At 34.6% G+C, this 22586-nt stretch overlaps 2 protein-coding genes across 2 annotated transcripts; one reads left to right on the forward strand and one right to left on the reverse strand.

Moving 5' to 3' along the window:
• Nucleotides 1-872: 872 nt before the first annotated feature.
• Nucleotides 873-9896, reverse strand: LOC138317964 (synaptojanin-2-binding protein-like). Its single transcript, XM_069259957.1, has 4 exons — nucleotides 9742-9896; nucleotides 8683-8819; nucleotides 7379-7492; nucleotides 873-7051 (listed from the first exon to the last, which is right to left on the reverse strand). Exons 1-4 carry the CDS (start codon nucleotides 9785-9787, stop codon nucleotides 6899-6901), a joined length of 450 nt encoding a protein of 149 aa, XP_069116058.1. The 5' UTR covers nucleotides 9788-9896; the 3' UTR covers nucleotides 873-6898.
• Nucleotides 9897-12444: 2548 nt separating this feature from the next.
• Nucleotides 12445-22047, forward strand: LOC138317965 (protein rpi-1-like). The gene is made up of 3 exons (XM_069259958.1): nucleotides 12445-12680; nucleotides 18400-19167; nucleotides 19468-22047. Exons 1-3 carry the CDS (start codon nucleotides 12570-12572, stop codon nucleotides 20245-20247), a joined length of 1659 nt encoding a protein of 552 aa, XP_069116059.1. The 5' UTR covers nucleotides 12445-12569; the 3' UTR covers nucleotides 20248-22047.
• The last annotated feature ends 539 nt before the right edge of the window (nucleotides 22048-22586 follow it).

A 22586-nucleotide genomic window follows, 5' to 3' on the forward strand; every position in this document is an offset into this window, starting at 1 on the left:
GTCACTGTTGCTAAAAATAAATTGTTTCAAAAATTTTAGTTTATGAATGATAATTTGAAAACACATCAACGGAATTTGTTCAAACTTCATACAATTGTAGCATCTGCATGGATTGAATTTGGGGTCAAACGGTCAACTACAAAGGTCACTGTTACTAAAAATAGCCAATAGAGTTTAAATACTCTATTATAATAATGTATCCATTTCCTTTCAAGACAAGATCAGATTTGTTTTAAGTATCATAACTGGCTTACATTCTAGATTGTAACTACGGTAGACTAAGATTTAACCATCCTTGATACAGGTAATTTAGGGATTACTATCACTATTGTTATATCGACCCAATGTTATAGCAAAACTGAAGACTCTGACACAGGTTTGTCTTACAGAATCTCATTGATGGCTGCGATGCCCCAGTGTTAAAGATGTCCTTACATATTGCCACAAGCCCTCCGCCTCTGGGTCATGAGTTTGAATCTCATGTGGGCCAGTTGCCAGGTTCTGGCAGCTGGTCAGGGGTTTTTCTCCAGGTACTCTGGCTTTCCTCCTTAAATGACCCTGGCTGTTGATAGGACATTATAAACTATTAAAACCAAACCAAAAGAATCTCATTGTTAGCACACTGATAAACATACAAAATGTATAAAAGGTCATATGCCATACAGAGCAATTATAGTAAAGTTTAACATCTACTTCAGCAAAGACTGTCCTGGTCCTCATTTTCTGGAGAAATATAGATACAATCTAAAGATCATGATCTCGGACGAGGTATCTAGTATCTAAACTGTCATGGCAAAAATAATGATTTGCCACTGCCCCACTCAGAAAATTGACAAAATGTCCTTGGTAATAAAAGATATCAACTCCACAGGTAGATAACAGGAAAGGTTTATTAAACACATATTAATATTAAAACAAAATGGTGTTCAGGATATCCTATACAAATAAACAGTCTACAAAAAAAAACATTTAACAGAAGATCAAATGTCTTTCAATCAAAATCTCATTCACATTTATATCTTACATTCATAAAATCCATTTTTTTTGCATTTATCATAAAAACCAAATGAATAAAGCAAAACCTTGTTCACAATAATTGAAATTCATCTATTCAACAAATGCTGCAAGTTCTAATTACAACTTTCCCATTAAGAGAAGACAAACTTTGTATCATTTTTACACACTTCAAACCTAATGAAGAAAACAATTAATCGCTGATCAAAATGTTAATCGAGTATAAATATTTGCATGCTGAGTATACAATTACCAAAGGTGTCTTTCTACAAATATGAACCAAACTTTTTAGCTCGATGAATTTTACATCCTCGCTAGCCAAGGGTTACGACCTCATACTCAACTTCAAGAAGAGGAGAAGGCACATTGTAACCCTTGACTAGGGAAGATTTGAATTTTAGTACATGATTGATGTTTAACATACAAGTACTCCACAAACTACAAAAATAACCCAGATTAATATATTTCAAAACACCACCAACAACATTCCATACTCAACAATTTTGGACAAGTGTTGATTTTAAGGTTTTTTTCTTTTCTTTTTTTGATAATGGTATGGAAGAATACAATGAACAATTGATGATAATACACTATATAATTATCATACCTGGTTGATATTTGTTAGTTTCAAATAGTCAGTAATAAGTTGATTCCAGCTACCAGTATGCATCAAAGTGTATTTAGTCTTTGTTAATACTGAGCCAGCATGCTAATTTAACACCGACTGTACATCTCTAGAATTCACATTCCCAGGATTATTGGACAATAATACCCAAAATCTAAAAGTGATCTTTTTAAATGTTAGTCGCCATTTTGTGGAAGTTTATATAATTTTCCCCAACAAATTGTAGGTAACATCTTTGATGGTAAACTTGCCATACCAAGTCAATATGTTGATCCATGAGGGGCCATAACTCTGTATAATAACATCAGAGCAGAATTAAAACTTAAGGTTGTTAAAGGTTAAGGTCATACCTACAATCTTATCATGTCTGAAGTCAGTCTGCAGAGATAAATACACATTTTCATTTATGAAGAGGTCAATCACCTGTATCTTACAGTTTTTAAACACAAGTTCATTTACTACAGTTCCTGTGAGGATATAGGACAGGTTGACAAAAACCGAAAGTCCTATGATACACTGATAGAGTAGGATATTAAAGATGCTCCACCGCCGACAGAGCATAAATGATATTCATTTTTTTAACAATAATTGGTGTTTAATCATGTATACATGTATATATGCCTAATTAACACAAAAAATAACATAAGATAATTTATTTCGCCTTTGGTGCATGCACAATCATTACTTCATTCCATATAGGATATAGTGCCACGAAATTTTTTCGGGATGCAATTAATTATTTTTCATATTCTTAACTTGGAGTAAAATTAGAAGCTCTAACTTTTCAATGGTGGTAATGATGTAAAGTTAGTAACTTTTATAACTGAAGAAAAATACTAAATCGTCTGCTCCTGTTTTTAATAGTGAAAAAATACCAATTGTCAGCGGTGGAGCATCTTTAAGTATTACCATTCAAAATCACTTTAGACATTCAACATAATCCATTACTATAGTTCCTGTGAGGATATAGGACAGGTTGACAAACCAAAAGTCCTGTGATACACTGATAGTGTAGGATATTAAGTATTACCATTTAAAATCACTTTAGACATTCAACATAATCAATTTCTCATCACCAGGCAAATAAAACATTTTGAAATTCTGATTAGCATACGAACACTTGAAGAAGCTAAGGTGCGGAATATTCACTAAAATAATATAAAATAAATGGAATGATAGAATTGTGAAAAGAAAACAAAAAAAAATCTTGTGTAATTGTATTGTACAGTCTAAGCAAAATCTGTTCAAAGGCAAAAATTGTAAATAGTCAACAAGTTTTACTTGTTATACTCCTAAGATCACTATATATACAAACACCATTTTATGGACTTAACACATATTCGTACCAGGAGCCTACATTTTACATATATATGGACTGAGTTCAGTCCTTATGTCGAGCCCATGTGACATATCTCAACTAGACTCCAATAATAATCTCTGCACCTTGTTAATGGATTATCCATATTCTACCAACGAAGTCAATAAGTTCCCCTACCCTTGAAATAAAGTATAGGATTTTAAGGTGAGCAGTTATTGCCTGAAATTTGCACCAAATCCCTATGCAAAGATATATCATCTAAAGGGATAATTTACACAGTAAATACACTGATAATTAATGATAATACTGAACTGTATATGTAGCAAAAAGCAAGGACTGATATCAACTACAGTAATAAATATTTTAAAATGAATTTTTGGCTCAAAAATATATCTCGATTGTATAAATTTCCTTTTTCTCATTCACTGAATTTTTAAATGACATCTTTTATAATACCAGTATATCTTAGATACATTGTATCATATCATACAAATAATTGCTTTGTTTCCTGTTTAAAACACATAGCTATTTCATTCAGAACATCTAACAATTTTAATGCGAGATCATTTTGTTAGACATGTACAATTGTGTGTTTCAGAGACTTTAGAATTTTGATAGCTAGTGGTTGAAATGTTGGACACATGGTAACACTGGCCCATCTGGTTTTTTTTACAGGCACATTCTTAAATGACAACAAGGACATAGTCATTCAGATCCCCCGCCAATGGAGATATCAAAACTGAAGTAAGTTTGATTTTGGAGACTTACGGAAAAAGTGCAAAAAATGAAAACCTAAAAAAGCAAAAGGCACTACTAGACCATAAGAACAATGTGTCTATGAAGTTTCATGGAAATATCTCTGCTGGTTTTAGAGTTGTGCTCCGGAAACGATTCTTACACAAAAACCTGCCATTTTCAGCAATGTTTCCATGGTTACAGAAAAAAGTACAAAAAGTGAAAACCTTAAAATAGCAAAAGGCACTACTAGACCATAAGACCAATGTTTCTATGAAGTTTCGTGGAAATATCTCTTCTGGTTTTAGAGTTATGCTCCGGAAACGAACCTGGTACAAAAATATGATATTTTCAGCAATGTTTCCATGGTTACGGAAAAAATGCAAAAAATGAAAACCTAAAAATAGCAAAAGGCACTACTAGACCATAAGACCAATGTGTGTATGAAGTTTCGTGGAAATATCTCTACTGGTTTTAGAGTTATGCTCCGGAAACCATTCGTACGGACGGAACCCATTTGTATATCCTCCGCCAACTTCGTTGGGCGGGGGATAAAAAATAGAAGAAACAAAAACAAAACTATGGCAAACGACCAATACCATACACACAATTAAAATTCAGTAATCATCGATGAAAATATGTTTTTTAAAACCTGGATCACAAACTCCATTCCTAATTTTCATATTACATATTTTTTTACCCTTTTTGTTCTACAATATCCTTATAACCACCATCTTTACGATGAGAAGATTTTGAATGAGCATTCAGGGGTGAATTAAACTATATCGATATCCTACATATTGTACTGAACATACTCCCTACAAGTTTTTGAATCCCCCCAAATAAACCTCATTTCTCGTACATGTTCATGTACACAGGCAATATTTCTTCACCTGAATTTCAAATGAACCGGGGCAAAAAAGTGAATTTCACGTGAAAATCTTAAGAAATATTGCCTGTGTATTTTTTATTACTGTAATATATTGTCTTTCCTTAAAATAATGATTGAAAGCCTCTAATATTTTACCCTCCAAATAATCAAAATTAAATTAAAGGGAAAGCACCTTCTATAAATAATACAATTGTAATAATCATTATCAATGATACATACCAAGCCAAAGTCTCTGTAATGTATCATTCAGATTCAAAATTTCAGTACCCACTATCAAACTGAACATCATATGATCATGCATTTATTGATTACTAAATTTACCACATAAAATAGCCCAATACATTAATATGACTACCAGGCAAACCAAGAATATAAAAAATATTAGAAGGAAAAAAAAACAAAAAAAAACTTCACCTTTGGATTTTAAATCCACACAGATTATCATCACTATGCACATGCAGTTTTTTCTTTATCTTAACAGCATAGTTTCTATAAAAGTTTTCACATTTTCTGCTTCTCAAAACTTATCTTTACTAGGACTCAATAACATCTTTTACAGGCATTCAACTAATACATTGAACAAAACACACATTCCTATCTCAAGGTTTACTGGTTGAATTAAGTTAGTTTAAATACAGTCTGTATTTAGTCAGAATCTTGCAGAGACTTCTTCGAAATTAATGTGATCGTTGAGTTTAATAAGTTCAATGTTACAAAAAGAGCGGGGAGTCGTTTAATTGGAAAAAACTTAGACGCCATTTTGAATGCTATTAATATTAAAGCTATTTGTATACATGTACCGGATTATAATTAACTACAATGTACACTAAGGCATGTTTATTGTCATGGTAAATTAGGTACACATTATATTACTTCATTAGATTTCTTTCAAAATGACAAAAAATCACCTATTGAACTCCTACTCATCATTCTTTGCAATGTAGAACAAGTGTAATGTTTTTGATGCTTTACTTTTCATTCAATAATATGTTATTGCTAAATATCAAACATAGCAAGGCACAAACTAAACTCTGAATGGCATAGTGGTTCATGTGTGTGTAAGTATCACGAGACACACACGGTCTATCAGGTTGTATATAGGTAGGCTTTCCATATAATACATCCCATTTGCAGAAATCAGAATTTATAATAATAAATAATCATTTAGAATCTTATATCACCAAAACATAGTAAAATCAATGTGGTTAGCAATCAATACAGCTCACTATCTGTTATTGTAGGGGCTTTCCACAACTGACAGACATCTTTTCCTCAATACCTTAGGCTTAAGTAATGGCAGAATAAACAACGAACAGAAACATGACCAAGTCCATTTTGCTAAAGATATTTACACCATAGTGAGTTTTTATTTGTTATATATTTACAGTATAAGTTTACAGACAGTTTTCGTGATTATAAACATCGATAAGCATTACCGTACTTCAATAGAGATCGATCGTATCAGAAACATGAAACACAGATGGTTACGTGGGTGCATGGGCCTAACTTTTAGGTGCGGCTTATATTATGGTGCGTCTTATACGTGTACAAAACCTGAAAAAATCGTAAAAAAGGCCTCTGCGACTTATACACAGGTGCGGTTTATTGTCCGGAAAATACGGTAGATGAAATCTCTAAGCAGAATGGAGCCAAGTTACCATTTAGTCAATATAAGATTACCTATGACATGACATTGTGCTAAGTAAACAATTGTGCTTGAGGATTGAATCACTTGTTAAAATTAGACTCAATGATATGTGATTACCAACATTAAGACTGCTGTGCCTGTGGTTTGACAGTCTTCTAAAACAACTTTTCCCATTTAAATTTTGACTGAAATCATGGCAAACATATTCATAATAAACATCTCTGGTCGAACATTTTTAGCTATCATGTTTGGCCCACAAAATAGAAAACCAGCTTAATAAATGTTCAAATACTATTTTTGGTAAACATTCAAACATCACCTTTTACAAACACTGAGAAAAGGAAAGCCTTCATATAATAGTAAACAAGAAAATTTCGAAAATATGAAAACAATTTCAAAGCTGCATAAGGCTTACAATCTTTAAATATTTAATATGGTGAGCATCATCTGTCTTTGGCTGTTTTCATTTTCAAAACTACAAGTCAAGATGCAAGAGTAAACGATTTTCTACAAATGGGGAATACTCATACAGGACGTTATTTTATCAACTCATTAAGAACTGCTCGAATGTCACCACCTGATGTACACCCGAGGAGTTCCGAATGGTATATAGTCATCACATAGACAAACATACCACAATTAAAACATGTCTACAGTATCACAGTATCATCGAAACCTTTTCCTCAAATAAACAAAGGCGCCAGCGCCAGCTAAACCAAGAGTAAGGAGAGTCAGCATCAATTTCCAGGAACCCCCAGAACCCTTCTCATCTGGTGTACTTGTAGTGCTCTGCTTTGCCATTGAGTCTTCTAATCTTTTCTGTGAAATAATATGAATTTATGAAATACATTATAAAACGTAACACTTCAAATTAAACTAGCCACAGACTTTTGTAACAAGATTATCTCCCCTTACCTAAAATCTTTGAAACAGATCTATCGTATTCCCATAGTTCACTTTCATCAACATTCCTTATATATAAGAAATTCATGGACTAATTCTTCATATTACAAAAGTTCAGAAAACTAGGTTCCTTAGTTAAAGAAGGTTCCACATTTTTTCCTAACCCATATTTCTGGACTATGGTTGGCAAAGTTTCAGTATTAATTACGACCTTGAATATATATTATATTCATACATACTCACCGTAATTACAGCTTCTGCTCCCGATTGAATCTTCATCCGAACATCCTCTCCTGCATTAACGAAACAAGTTACGGCCTCCTGATGTGTGACTTGGGACAAATCTACACCATTAACCTAGATAATAACAGAAGTACATAATGAACCTTCTTACTCTTTGTAAGTAATTGTTACTCCTAAAACTATCAGAAGTATCTTAAATATAACATCAGTGATTTTTCAGGGTATTTTGGGAAATAAAGGTTTTTGTAACAAATTGGGAATTTTTAATTGCACAAAGAGCAGATTTGGGAAACAGTTTCCCATTACTGAAAATGGTATTATAGGTGATTAAATATTGTAAAACAGTAAACTGTTTCATTTTATAAAAAGATGATGACATTCACAACAGCTTCAGAGTTGTTTGTTTTAGATTTAACAATGAAGGGAGAGATTTCCGGGTTTTGTTTGTCTTTCAGAGATTTGATTTGGGAAATTTTCATTGTCATTGGGGAAAAAGTTTGGGGGTTTGGCATTGGAAATGGGGTTGTTTACCGACCCCAGTTATATAAGGAGAAAAATCACTGAACATGAAGATCAATTTCACAATCAATAATTCAATATTGTAATATTTCTATTTAAATACCAATCCATTAATAATTCTAGCTGTATTTCAATAATTACCCAGTAAGTCTGTAGAATGAATAATAGGCCCTGATAATCATTCACAAGCACTTATTTCTTCAATTAAAGATGCTCCACCACTGACAGAGTACACATGATATGCATCATTTCAACAATAACCAATATATAATTGTGTTTATATATGTCTGACAAACACAAAAAATAAGTATAAAGTAAGCTATTTTGCTTTAGGTGCATGCGCAATCAGTACTTCATTCCATATAGGACAAAGTGCCACAGAATGTTTTCGGATAAAATTAATTTAAATTTTTGTATCTTTCAATTAAAATTAGAAGCTAAAACATTTCAATGGTGGTAAATGGTGTAAAGTAAGTACCTTTTGTAACTGAAGAAAAAAATACAAAATTGCCTGCTCCTGTTTTTGATCGAGAAAAAATATTATTTGTCGGCAGTGGAGCATCTTTAGTGGTTAATGATAATAATTGAATTTTTGTTCCAAATCTAAAAGTACATATACCGGTACATGGTTTACCTAAATCTACATTTGGTTTTGGTTTGGTATGGTTTCATTCCTCAACATCCTTTGAATCATGTGATGCCAGGTGGCAGTCACTGCATTTGAAACAGCTGAATATTATAGCAAATTTTAACAACATTAAGTATAGCCAGAATGTACTTGGTACCTCTAATACTTTGTCTCCTTCCTTTAATTGTCCATCTTTGAATGCTGACCCATCCTCTCTAATCTTTGTGACAAAGATTCCACAGTCACCTTGAATATGTGGAGCATCTACCCCGCCTCGGATATTGAAACCAAGACCTGTAAATATAAGTTAGAAGTATAGTACATGTGATTATATTCACAGCATTCAGTTGATAATTGATGGAATTACAAACAAAACATGCCTCAAACTCTGACGCGGATGCAAAATTATCTATTGAGTTCCTGTTACCTGAACCTATATAGTACAGTGCATGTCAAGGCCAGTCTGGAACAGAGTGGAGGCATGTACAGGGTATGATTATTCCTTATACATTTTTTGCAGGCCAGCTGAAAGTATTTTATCACTTGAAAATTTTGAATAACATTATGGACAGTAGATTTCAAAGAAAGTCATTTAGAAACACAAGGTGAAGGCAGGATATGAATATCTGGCTATAAATATAAATACATAATATATTTGGGTTCAAAGAAGTAATATCCACAGGACTTTCCAGATGACACGGGATCCCATCAAACGCAAGTGTGTAGGATACGATTAACTTCAAATGGTTAATATGGGACAAAGAAGTACAACTTAGTTGTGCAAAATTTTACTGTATGTGGTTGAAGATATAGAAGATAACGAGATTTTTTCAGTGAAAATATGGAATCGAAATGGGATTGATTAGCCTAATAATTTATTGAAACCTGGAACCTTTATACTAGGCCTAACTTATCTGGCTGTAAAATGTGTTTTCCGTAAACAAGACCGAAAGTAAAGGAATGAAAGGTTCCTGTTGTGTCAGACGACTAAAGACAGATGTCATACTTTTTAATGTTAATTAGACCAATCTCATTATTTCTTTACAAAGTTTTACTTAAGGTAACACATAATTTACAGATTTATAGACGAGTGCTCAGCCTATCATATCACAAACTGAAAGAAGATCGATTGTCGGGGAGCCGGCCGGTGATGTGTTACTCTCATTTAGGAGAAGGAGAAACCACTCAGTGTTAACTCATATTTTGTTTTGCATACCAGCAGATCCTCTTGTAAGATTGATCTCGTTGATTGGAAGATCCATAGTTTCTCTTTCAATTCAGGCAAGAGATCCCAAGTCCTTCGCGTTCATGCCATTTGATCGAAGGTCGAGGAGAGAACTCTTCAATACCGGAAGTGCAAATTAAAGTACTCAAATTTTCGCGGGGAAATACAAAATTATTCCCACTTTTTAGAATTTGGACTAGCTTGCATAACGATCACCTGAATATAACTACGTTAGGAAAATATGAAATATATATCTTGAATGAAGACCCAGATTTATACGAGAGCTTAATTTAGTTATTTACATCTATACTTATTAGCATAGTTTGATAAGCACGTGATTCAAAAACACTGGTCGCAAGACGCAATATGTTGTATCTCTCAGTGACCCGTAAAACCTGTCTATAGATATTATTAGGGTTTTATTTCCATAATAAATAGACAAAAAACCCTCAGTCATAATAAAGGCTGGTTTAACGGACTGTATTTCTCTCCTAGATCTACTAATTAAATGTACCCGACCTACTAGGCCTATACAAAAAGAAAGACGACAACAACGTTTTTACTACAACAGATACTATGATATTGCAGCGATCAGAAACCCAGTAGGCCTATCAAAACTCCACTACGCTCTGTTTATCAGACCACAACTTAGTGTATTACAAGGGTTTTCTGACGATGGAGATGCTAAAATTTGAAATAAAAATATAATATTAGTTGTATCTGTCCCAGGTTTATCGACAAAAAAATATTTCAAGTAGATTTCACATATCTAATAGTTATAGCTATTGCAAAGGTCGATAATTTTCCTTCCAACAAAAACACGCCGAAGTTACACAACTGTAATATACAAAGCGCCGCAAATTACGAAAAATATACAAAATCGTCTTCGATTTAGGAACTGACGGTGGCAGATTTACATAAATATCATTTTATGTATATACAGAAAGAAATGTACATATACATGATTTCTTCAATCTAAAAACACATCGTTCCCCTTATCCCGGAATACCTTAACCATTCCCTCATGAGGTAAAAAGAAAATCTTCATCACTCATTTATGTTGTACAGGAGTGCCTCAAGGCCCGATTCTGAAGCCTCTATTATTTCTTGTTTTGACTCGACTAAATCGACGCTTCTCTATTTTTATATTTTACTCCCATTTTGTTCGGACAAAAACTTCGGGAGTGACTTCTAATGCAGACAAAACTGAAATGATTTTATAATTAATTCGAAGGAAATCAACGAATACATTGATATTATTTTTCGACGGTAACTTTTTCAGTTAGAACTCCTCATAACACACTTCCTCTTTCAGACTCATATCTTCGTCTAATCAACTAGATTATCGTCTTTATTTGCATTTTTTTCACAAAAGAAAAAAATCACCATGAAGATCATCTGTATAAAGCCTAAAAGACCGCTATATATAACATAATATATATATGGAACTTATTTCATGCATACCTTACCAATAATCTTAATTGTAGCTATAGTAATAGTTCAATGTTATAGATATTCTTTTATATTTCATAACTTTTGTAAGGAAACTTGGATGCTAATATATACTGAAAAAGTCTCAGTAAAATATTTTGATATTATGGAAAACGTAATTTTTTCTTTATAATAAGTAATCCATAATATTGCCCAATCATATATCTCTCGTTTAGAAGTGAAAGACATCTCTCTAAACTAGAGGTATATTGCGGTTAGTAGGCCATTTGCCATTTGGATAAAAGAACGTGTTGTATCCTATATTACAATTACGTGACGCTAGCCGGCATATTTGAGCGATTTTCTGCAACATAGCCGCAAGATTTTCCTTCTTTAGAACCATGATAGTACGCTTATTATGAATATTTCATAGCTTTTATTGCATCAGCTAATGTTTCTATTATTGATAAAATGTCCAGTGTAGGACTTTTTAAGGCACAGCATCGATTATCCCACGAAGTTAAAGCGTGGAACATATGATTGATTGAAAGATTCATTCCTTCCTCAATCCCTCTCTTCCTTCCTTCCTTCCTTCCTTCCTTCCTCCCTCTTCTGTTTCCTAAAATGGCGTCGTATTAGATCGTCTTTTTTCAAATTTTTTTATTACAGCAATTACTGTCAAAACAATCATCGTCTGTAGCTTTCTTGTAATTAAAGATTGAAAACCATATATTGTACCTATAATCAAATGTCTATCTAATTTCGATTCGGTAGATATACCAAAGAAAAATGTCTTCGAATCGTGTCTTATCTGGGCCAAGTTTCATGAACATTCCTTAACTTTAAGGAATTCCTTAACTTAAATTTCTCCATAGAAAAGCATTACAAAAGTTGAGGAAAAATCTTAAGTTAAGGAGCTTTCATTAAAATACGTAATGCTTTCCTATGGAGATTTTTTAGTTAAGGGATTCCTTAAATTTAAGGAATGTTCATGAAACTGGGCCCAGGAGCTAGAACGAATATAATATACCTTTCTAAAGACGACACCTGTCTAAAGTCTATTGCAGCTAATCTGGAGCGTGTGTTACTCTGCGTGCTTAGTAATTAAGTTAACCTTGTTAGTTCATTAAGATGACCATTGGATATACTTGGTGGTTTGAGATGTGGGCGTAGTTTGCACACCTGTAGTACAACCGTTACCTAGTTACACACTTTATGATACCTGTGCGGCGTAAACATACCAGCTGTCGTTAATTATTTACCTGTGGGTCTTACGGCCAGCGTACCTGTACATTAACGATAATAAGGTCTACGTCCATTTAGTGATTATATATTCATACTTAGCCAGCGAGTGACCAGGGTGGAGTACGTACATTCTGACCACATTCATGTCCGGAGTCACGAGTGACCAGGAGGACACACTCGACCAGGAATCGGCACGCGCGGACGACAGGACAGACAGAAGGATGAAGGGAGAGACTCGCTATCAGGACAGACCGGTAAGTTGCTCTAGATCTAACGTCTACTTATATACAACATCTTCCCTCATTCCATCCCCTCCAACCCATCATTCGATCAGCAATGCATTTATTTGCCCCTTATTCCAAAGATGGACTTCTAGACTACAAATTCTGAGAATTGCATTTAATTTTGTAAAAACTTTTTATTAATATTTTCTGTGTAAGTTTTATTATGCAGATATGCACTTATAGGAAAAAATACCGACGTGCTTGTCAATGGAAAGGCTATTACGGGTGAATGTATTGTATTATTGGAATTTATCTCAAAATTGGATGGGGAGAAACATTGCAAAATATCGTTCCACTGCATTCGCGGAGTAAAATGTCAAGAAATAAGCTTATTCTCTCATCGCTTTGATTCATTCTTGCTACCTTTAAATAATACATTAGTCCGGCTTCATTATGTAATCACTGACCGATCTATAAGGATCAGCTAGTTAGATTACATGGCTGCCATCTGTGCATCAGATTCTAGAGTTTTGTGGTCATCTGCCATGCTAAAAATATTTTTTTTTCTTTATCTGGACCAACAACCGTATGGTACTAGTACGATATTTGTCCTGTGGTTATCGTGATTTAGAAATGATTGGTTTATGATCGATAGTATGAGTGTTATAAACAAAGCGAGGCAGATTTAAATAACACGTGTAAATAATACTCTATTATGTTAGTGAAACTGTACTAGGATAATGACGGCACCGTCCAAATTTAGAGAAATCAAACGTATGACCTGGAACCTTTATAGGGTTTTATTGTAGACCTTTGAATGACATCTACATATGACACCAAGGAAATCTTTATATTTTGTCGTTGATTCAACTGTAATATCTATCATGTTAGATGAATGTCGTTGTATGAGTAACGATATATTCATAGCCTTATAAAATATCAAACTTCAAAATGCATAATGTACATTATAAACAGAATGTCTAAATGATAAGTTATGGCAATAGGTATAACTCTATCGCTGTGACATCAAGTTTGTTGAAACAATTGATATTGGTCCAACTTGATTCTAACCGGTGGGTTCTGCAGGTCTCATGCACCTTTTATGCATGCATCTGCTTAATAAAATATAAAAACAACTATGCTTTATTGTTATGTATCAGAAAGAGAAATATGATATGTATCTATTCCATGTTAGCTAAATTATCTCTGTGTATGTCGGTTATACATATATCACATGCGATCGTAAAGCCAGAATAAAAAAAATGAAACTATGTTGTTCATAGTATAATAACTACATGTTATGATGATTAGGTATCGCGGCGCTAGATTTTTACCACTTTTTTCACGGTAGTGGAATCTTTCATCTTTCCTTTATACAATATTGTCCGATAGACTAATAAAAAGGCAAATACACTATAACAGATAAAAGCCTTGTGTAGCCTGAGTTTCCTTTTACCCTAACACCAGAATTAGACACTTTTACAGATAGTACTCTGGTGTAGTCCGAGTTTCCTTGTACCCTAACACCAGAATTAGACACTTTTACAGATAGTAGTCTGGTGTAGTCCGAGTTTCCTTTTACCCTAACACCAGAATTAGACACTTTTACAGATAGTAGTCTGGTGTAGTCCGAGTTTCCTTTTACCCTAACACCAGAATTAGACACTTTTACAGATAGTAGTCTGGTGTAGTCCGAGTTTCCTTTTACCCTAACACCAGAACTAGACACTCTTACAGATACATGTAGTAGTCTGGTGTAGGCCGAGTTTCCTTTTACTCTAACACCAGAACTAGACACTCTTACAGATAGTAGTCTGGTGTGGTCCGAGTTTCCTTTGACCTTTATCATCAGGTTAGTACATTTCGGCTAATATAAACCAAGTGCAGGAGCCTTTGTATCTATAATTTATCAATCTCCGGAGGCCGGTGTCACGGCCAGAGGAAACTCGGGCTACAAAGAAAGGGAAAGAGATCTCTACATTAACGAATAAAATCTGCTATAGCTATGGTCAGCGGCGATAACTTTATATCCTATTTTGGTAGCGTCCATTGTTAAATTGAGAGATGAAAAGGGATGGATAGCAAATATAAAACATGACTCTATTTTCACTTTTCCCCAAAATAGTTAAAGAACTGTAATATCATTCTGCAATTGCTTGCGATAATCGCGACAAAAATGAGCCCAATGAAAGTAAATGAGTTCACAGTCTAAGTTGTTGGCTACTTGTGACTTGAATGATCATGTGTAGATGTCCCGTATGGCGTTATACGTTGGATAATGACATGTACTTGTAAAAATATCGGTAACACCGTCATGCATTGTGACAGAAAACTATAATCATAAAGAAATATGAAATTGACTCGCAGCGTGTCGTATTTCACTGAACCAGAAATAGTTCGTCATATCTCGCTAATTAATCCTATTCATGTGAATGTAAGGAATGTACTTATCGTTTCAATAGTCACAACAATGACGTTTATACTCGAATGTAGCCATGTCTTGGAATTAGGTGTATCAGAGCCTATACAGGAAAATGGAAAGAAAATTCATTTTCGAAAAAAAAATTCTTTCTTTTTTCCCCCAAAAAATATTTATTTTAGAAACGCTTTAGATGGTTCTAAATTAAATGAATAATCATTTATTATTACTGACAGGCATAGTAGATCTCCCTGCATAATCCCAGGCTAAATGATTCGGTGCCTTATAGTAATGGAAAATTATATCTGACAAAAAGAAGAAAAATATAAAATTAACAATACTTTATATCCAAAATTGTTAAATTGACTTTGTATAGTTGTAAGCCTTCGCCAAACTTTTGCAATCCGGTTTTTTGGTACGAATTTTTTGTAAATACGAAAATTCTACAATTTAGCATATTGTATCCTATCCTGTATTTGACTTTGTTATGAAACAGTTAGGTATGTATTTATTTAACCTATTGACTCTATTCCGATTCTCTCCCTCAAGACAACACGAGTTTTCATCATTAATGTACATCTATGTTTACATGTAGCCACGATACATATACCGTTTCCAAGGAAACATAGCAACAACATCTCACAAACACTTCATTATATACGTATATATATCATGTGTGAGAAGTTAATTGATGATACATGAAAATCAATAAACAGTCTAGAAATGGACATTGTCTGGTCATTAATTATTCCAATAGGTGATGGTCATCATTTGGACTGACCATTGTCCGTGCTTACATTCAATCGGAATTATTGAAGCATTATTCTCAATATATATGTTAGGTTTATGTAAGTCATAGATGAAAACAGAAGAACATTCTTGTATGTCTATATGTATATAGAAATAAATCTATATACATGTGATTTCTAAAAAAAAACATTATGCGTCCACAAAAGGTTCCAGGTCAATACATATATCTATCCTGGCTCCATGCAAAATAAGTGAGACTTTCACAAACAAGAGATCACAGAGGAACCTGAGTCCCACCATTGTTCGGTATTTGTCAAACGAAAGACGGGTATTTTCTCTCCCTTTCCATTCTGTTCCTCTTTCAGCAAACCATTTAATAAAACTGGGAAACCATATCATAAACATGAAATCGGTCAAGCGATTACAGCTTTTGATTGTTCTGGTAACCATTTATCCATCATTATATATATGTATACAAGATCAAAATTGGCTTGTAAGTCTTGTACAAACACCAATATGATAAAATAATATCTTGATCTTTACGCCGTTCTGGTAAACCTATAAAGTCTATAGTTACATAAAGATATAACGCGTTTACGAAGAACCTATCGGGACCAACGACGTGGAGATCAAGATAAAAGTTTTTATCAAATCAGTATTTAATCGTAAAAACCGGGCTACACTATTTACGCTCGGGATACGGGATTTGGGAAATATCAGTTGCTATCTGACAAATAGCATAGATTATGTTTTTGTCTGAAGAGTCCCTTAAAATAGTTGGCACTTAAATATAGGATCCGATGGAACGTATTCCATCAGTACAATTTAAGAAATAGCGACAACAAAGAACAATTTGAATATCTGAACATGTGATGATAGGCTTAAACATTCAACATGAACTGACTTTTAAAACATTTAAGATCTTATGGTTTCAGAGTTCGGCAAGTACATGTTTGTGTTTTGGTATGTACGTGAAATGTGCTTTTGATGCCCAACGCCAGAAACCCCCCGAGATAAATTGTTAATTAACCAATTTCTTGTTTGTAATGGATCTGATAATCTTTGGAGCTTTCCGGGAAAGTTCCCGGACGCTGTACGATTATTTCCGAAATCGTGCTATTTCAAAGAAAGATTTTAAGGTAGCTGGTGGATACGAAGCAGTTAATACAAATGTAATCCTGTAAATATTTTACTTCCTAAAGAACGATATTGTAAGCACACACCAATTGACAGTAATGATATTTAGATGACAGATCTATCAGAAAATAGATTTGCTATTACTCTTATTTCGTTAAACCTGCCTATATGTATAGGCTATTTTATTTCTTTTTGCCAAATAGATATAAGGCAAAAAGAAAAGAAAAAGAAAAAGAAAAGAAAAAGAAAAGAAAAAGAAAAAGCCTAATAATAAAGGCAGGTTTAGCGGAATACTTTACCCTCGACACCTTCACGGCAAAGGTACACAAAACAACAAATATAAGTAACTGTTTGTACGGTACAATCAGCGCCAATGTATCTCTAAGATCGATTTAATATACATTATACAAGGCGACCAGGTGAGGAGACTGGTGTGATTGTCTGTATTAATCAACAACGTACCATCGATCGCCCACCTGTAGATCTATCTACGTATCTACCTGCACGTGCCTGGTCATTCATTATTTAGCCAATCGTATTAAAATCCCGTCTCCTAGCGACACTCTAATATTCGGACCGGTTTATAGACGTGGTTACTGTTCCGGACTAGTCATTTAACTACTACTGGTATTGCATTGCCATTAACGCCGTAATTGATTGGTTGTAAATAGCCATAGAAAACAACAGAAGTAGATAATAAGTAAAGAACAAAAAAGTAAATAGAAAGAAAGACACACTGGCTACTTGTCTTTAATAACGCGGTATCAAGTTTGTGGTATACATAGATATCAGCATCCTTGATACTCCAGGGGTTGCTATAACTGACGTTATATCCACCCCTGGACTATCTCATAGAAAATTGGAGGCAGATTCGGAAGAATAAAACTGACCAATCACAGGCCTGCCAGGGTTGAATATAACGTCAGTGATAGTAACCCATGTCCCATTAAGAATCATATACTAGTCAACACTAGTATTAAGAACGTAAGAATGAATATAATTGTGTCTGCCATGTTCAGTGTTCAGAGCAATTCCCACGCGTGATGTAATTATGTATTACTTTCTTGTCACGCATATCAGATTAGCCAATATTACATATTACGTAATGTCTTTTTTCTCATTTCCTATGTGTGTACATATAGGCCAACGATCACCAGATCAGTGTGTTTGCGAGCTAGTGTGCCCTAAAGGTTCATTCTCGGCCCCATCATCTGACAGACTACCACTATATCTTCCGATGGAGAGAAAAAGGGAAAAGTAACTCTGTATAGGTTATAAGTCGATACAAGTCCAATATATTAGAATATGAAGGCATTGTACACATGTGTTGAAGGGAACGCAAAATTGTCGTTTTGATTAAAAAAATCCCAGTTGAGCTTTAGTATTCCTTAGAAACTCCTCACGATTTCCTTTTAGTTTTTATTGTTTTATCTTATTCCATAGGAATCTCCGAGCAGTGACAGCGATGAATACATCCAGCAGTCTCATGAATACACCCAGCAACCTAAGATCCGAAACCAGTCGAACACAAAACAGTCGTTCGGGCGCCGCCAGCAAGCGCCATACGGCAGCTCGCGATACGAGCGATATGAGGGTGAGCCGCCAACGTTACAAGATAGGGAAACAAGAGGACGGGCAGTACTCGTCAAGTTCTTCAAAGACGATGACCGCTTACACAGAGGAATAACGGTCTCCATAAACGATCGTCAGTTCAAATCAATAGAAAGTCTTTGTGAATATCTCAATACTAAAATAACCACAAAACACGGAGTTCGACACATTTTCAACCCCAAAACCAAGAAAGAAGTAAAGTCGATTAAAGAATTGGAGCGGGGTGACGTCTGCACTGTTTCCAGCAACGCGCGATTCAAGAACGACGTGATTATGCACAATATATTGATGGAGCAATCAACTAGTCCAACCAAAAGTCTTGTCACCAACAGTCAAAGGGCATCACGTGACCAAGGCAGGTACGACCGTTCCCAGCTTAGTGACGGAAGCAGCACGCGGACCCCAAACTCCACGGCTCCGGCTAAAAAAGTGACTTTCACCATCGTCAGTAACTCCGATCGATACAGTAAAGAGAAGATGATCCTGAACCCTAACACTTCACAGCCATTCGAGCAACTTGTCGAGGACATGGGGACTATGTTACAGCTTAAATACCCGCCTGCTACTGGGATCTTCTCTTCCAGAAAACCCTACCAACAAGTAAGTGCTCGTCTCATAGGCTATCGATCAGGTTAAATAGTACTAAAGTCAATGCTATAATATTGATGTATCAATCTATCCACACACAAAAATTCTTGTCGTCAACAGTCAGTCACATGGTCCAACTTCGCTACCAAAAGGAACGAAGAGTATCGCACTGAATACTCTTAGATAGCGAGGTTGCACATGGCCAAAACAGACATTCTGTAAATTTTCTTTCTTTATCGTGTTACTAGCAAGGTAACTTTCGACATATTTAGAATAAATCATTTTCATATAATTCCTTGTTTACTGTTTCAGATCTTCAGTTTTTCACAGTTGAATCGAGAGGTCAAGGTCAATGATTGCTTCTTTGTTTGTGGGAAGGAGCGATATCCAGAAGAACTGGGAGTTACTGACACAAACGAGGACAGCTTATCGGAGCAAGAACCGGAACCTGTCCAGAAAAATCAGAAAAATAAGAAAGGACCACCAGCTAAAAAGATCTCACCTTTAAAACGAAGGAACGACCCATCTACTGAAATTAATCAAAAAGAAAACATGAGCCCGCCTGAACGTAGCAAACAAGTAGTAAAGGAAGTCAAAAAGGGCAACAAGACACCGAGGTTTGAAGCAGAACCACGCCGCCAGCCAAACAAGGGAAACAAAACTTCTCGTAAAGCAGAAGAACAAGATCATCCCAATGATTCCAAGTATGGTACAAATGAAAGTAAGAAGACTGTGAGGACATCACGGCAGCAGGACCCTCCGTCGCCTCCAAGGAAGACGAACAAAGCGTCGCCTAGATACGAGGACGATCACAGTGAACACCGGAAGCCGAACAAAAACGGACATCAACAGCAGAACCAACCAGAATATGGAAAACACAACGGTCACGCAAGGTTCGAGGAGGAGGACAATGAAGACGATTATGAACAGTCACGTGGTATAGATCATGGTGACGAAATGGGAAGGAAACAAAATGGCCGGATGCACAGCGATGAAGGAGAAGAGGATGAGGATGATGATGACTACCAGGTGGATTATCCTCAAACGTCACGCACCAGGAAACCTGAACGGATGGAGACGCCAGAGTACTAGCATGGTCTTCGTAGTCTGTCTTCTTTTTCATATGAAATATCTGTGCTGTGCTCGGATGGTTTAATGTTACCACTCAGTGCTGTGATATTCTTCGTCAAGTGATAAAAGTTATGGAATAATGTATTCAATGCATGTCATGGTCATTTGGATTTCTCTAGTACCGTAGTTCTTGACAGTGAAAGGAAATATAATTGTCAAAGTAAACATGCATACTTAGCAAATTCAAGAAATGTAATGTAAGACATAATATATATATACGTGTACATAAAAATTTAAGATTTCCTATAAAATATAAGACTCATTATAAGAAATCTTAATATCTATTGATTATCTTATAACAGGTATTTTTGTGAATTATATGAATTACATTGATCAGTGCTTAGAGTTAACTCCTCACCAGCAAATTTCGTAGCAGTGGTACCACCATCCTCGATATTCCAGTGGTTCCGTTCACTTACGATCTCTACACCCCTGGACTATCTCATAGTGAAATTGAAGGCAGCTCAGCGAAAAACATTTGACCAATCACAGGCCAGCAAAGATTTTCTTTGAAGACTACAGAGAGAGCGACGCCTAACATCAAAGCCACACAGTCAACCACAGTGTACCGCTATACGGCTCTTTTGATGTACATCAAATGACTAAATTACCTGTTCTGTTCTGTTGCCTCCAGTTTTACTATGAGATAGTCCAGGGGTGTAGAGATCGTAAGTGATCGAAACCCCTGGATTATCAAGGATGTGGTACCACATGGTTTTGATTTCAAAAGCCTTCGAGTAGTGCCATTTTGTGTACTAGTGACCGCGTTTCGTCTATTGAGAGAGGAGTTCAATACTGCACTAATTGGCCAGTTTTGTTATTAATTTATTATGACATCAATGTCATTATAACGAACCATACAGATTGAATATCACAGGGATCCGAGAATTAGTTAATGTTTATATCAATATACTCCTATGATACAGCATGTACATTTTGTATGAATCTATTTATTTTAAAATTACAATGTAGTTTGAGATAAGGCCTTCTGTTTCATAAAATGACTGGAAAAGTAAAGTATTTGTTTTATATAGAGCCCTTAAAGTAAATTGAAATTGTTTAAAGATATACTTCATGGTAGGTCCAACTATATACAAACTGATTACGTAATTTTCAAATATCAGATGCCATATCGATAAAAATCTATGAAAATGTTATTTTATCTGTATTTAGTCATATGTTGTCTTTGTTATACGTTGTACGTGGTCTTTCTCCTCTGATCGGGCTTGTACTTTCGGAAAAACATTTCATGCCGGCGGGGTCGAATTTCCACTACGCCATTTGTACTTTGATTTTCACCAAGCAGAGCATTATGGATAAATAATGCCAAAATATTTTTGTGGCCACAATCAAGTTCTTTCTAAATTGTCAATGTATGTATATACTTAATTTAATTGTATTGCATTTTTTCACAAGTTACGCATTATGTCAAATACTGTTGATCTTTATGAAATTTGTGTAGTTTACTATTCTACAGTTAGTTGTTGTTTGCAAATGTTTATACAGTGCCGTCCAAGTTGTTAATTTTGAATATTATAGATCAGACCTTCTGTATCGTGTTTAAATGTTGTCTATATATATATATACTAAAATTTAATACTTTTAAGATAATATCATGTTGTAGTTTATTTCTCCTTGCCATGTGGTTGTTGGTTAGTTTGTATAAAGAGAGTGAGAGGGTATGTATATACATATTAAATTGTTGTCGTTATCAATTATGTTATGGTTTACATTAATTAAACATTTCGTACAGAAGACTCATTATGTTTTTATTAGGTTTTCTACAAATGATACATATACACAGTTATAGACTGGCATCACAGGGGCATCGGACCGGCTACGGTGGGAGATCAATATCTTGCTAAACTTTTAAAGATGCTCCACCATCAACAGAGCATAAATGATATTCATCATTTGAATGATAATTGGTGTTTGATCGTGTCTATGTATGTCTAATTAACACAAAAAAATAATATAAGATAAGTTATTTTTCCTTTGGTACACGCGTATTCAGTATATCATTCTATATCAGATATAGTGCCATGGAATTTTTTCGGGATGCAATTAATTATTTTTCATATTTTTAACTTAAAATAAAATTAGAAGCTCAAACTTTTCAATGGTAGTAATGGTGTAAAGTAAGTAACTTTTGTAACTGAAGAAAAATACTAATTCGTCTGCTCCTGTTTTTGATAGTGAAAAAATACCATTATTAGCGGTGGAGCATCTTTAAGGCCCACTACCTTTCCGGAGTAAACACGAAGTTAAAAAAAATATAAGATCAGAAAATATATACCAAT

The sequence above is a fragment of the Argopecten irradians genome, chromosome 3, assembly GCF_041381155.1.
Source record: "Argopecten irradians isolate NY chromosome 3, Ai_NY, whole genome shotgun sequence".
Lineage (NCBI taxonomy): Eukaryota > Metazoa > Mollusca > Bivalvia > Pectinida > Pectinidae > Argopecten > Argopecten irradians.

Excerpts from the sequence above, each read along its gene's own strand:
- LOC138317965 (XM_069259958.1), top strand. The coding sequence starts at position 12,570 with ATGTCCGGAGTCACGAGTGACCAGGAGGACACACTCGACCAGGAATCG. Across the intron at positions 12,681-18,399 it reads CTCGCTATCAGGACAGACCG|GAATCTCCGAGCAGTGACAG; the intron begins GTAAGTTGCTCT and ends CTTATTCCATAG. Across the intron at positions 19,168-19,467 it reads CCAGAAAACCCTACCAACAA|ATCTTCAGTTTTTCACAGTT; the intron begins GTAAGTGCTCGT and ends TTACTGTTTCAG.
- LOC138317964 (XM_069259957.1), bottom strand. The coding sequence starts at position 9,787 with ATGGATCTTCCAATCAACGAGATCAATCTTACAAGAGGATCTGCTG. Across the intron at positions 8,820-9,741 it reads TCTTACAAGAGGATCTGCTG|GTCTTGGTTTCAATATCCGA; the intron begins GTATGCAAAACA and ends TTATATTTACAG. Across the intron at positions 7,052-7,378 it reads GAGCAGAAGCTGTAATTACG|AAAAGATTAGAAGACTCAAT; the intron begins GTGAGTATGTAT and ends ATTATTTCACAG.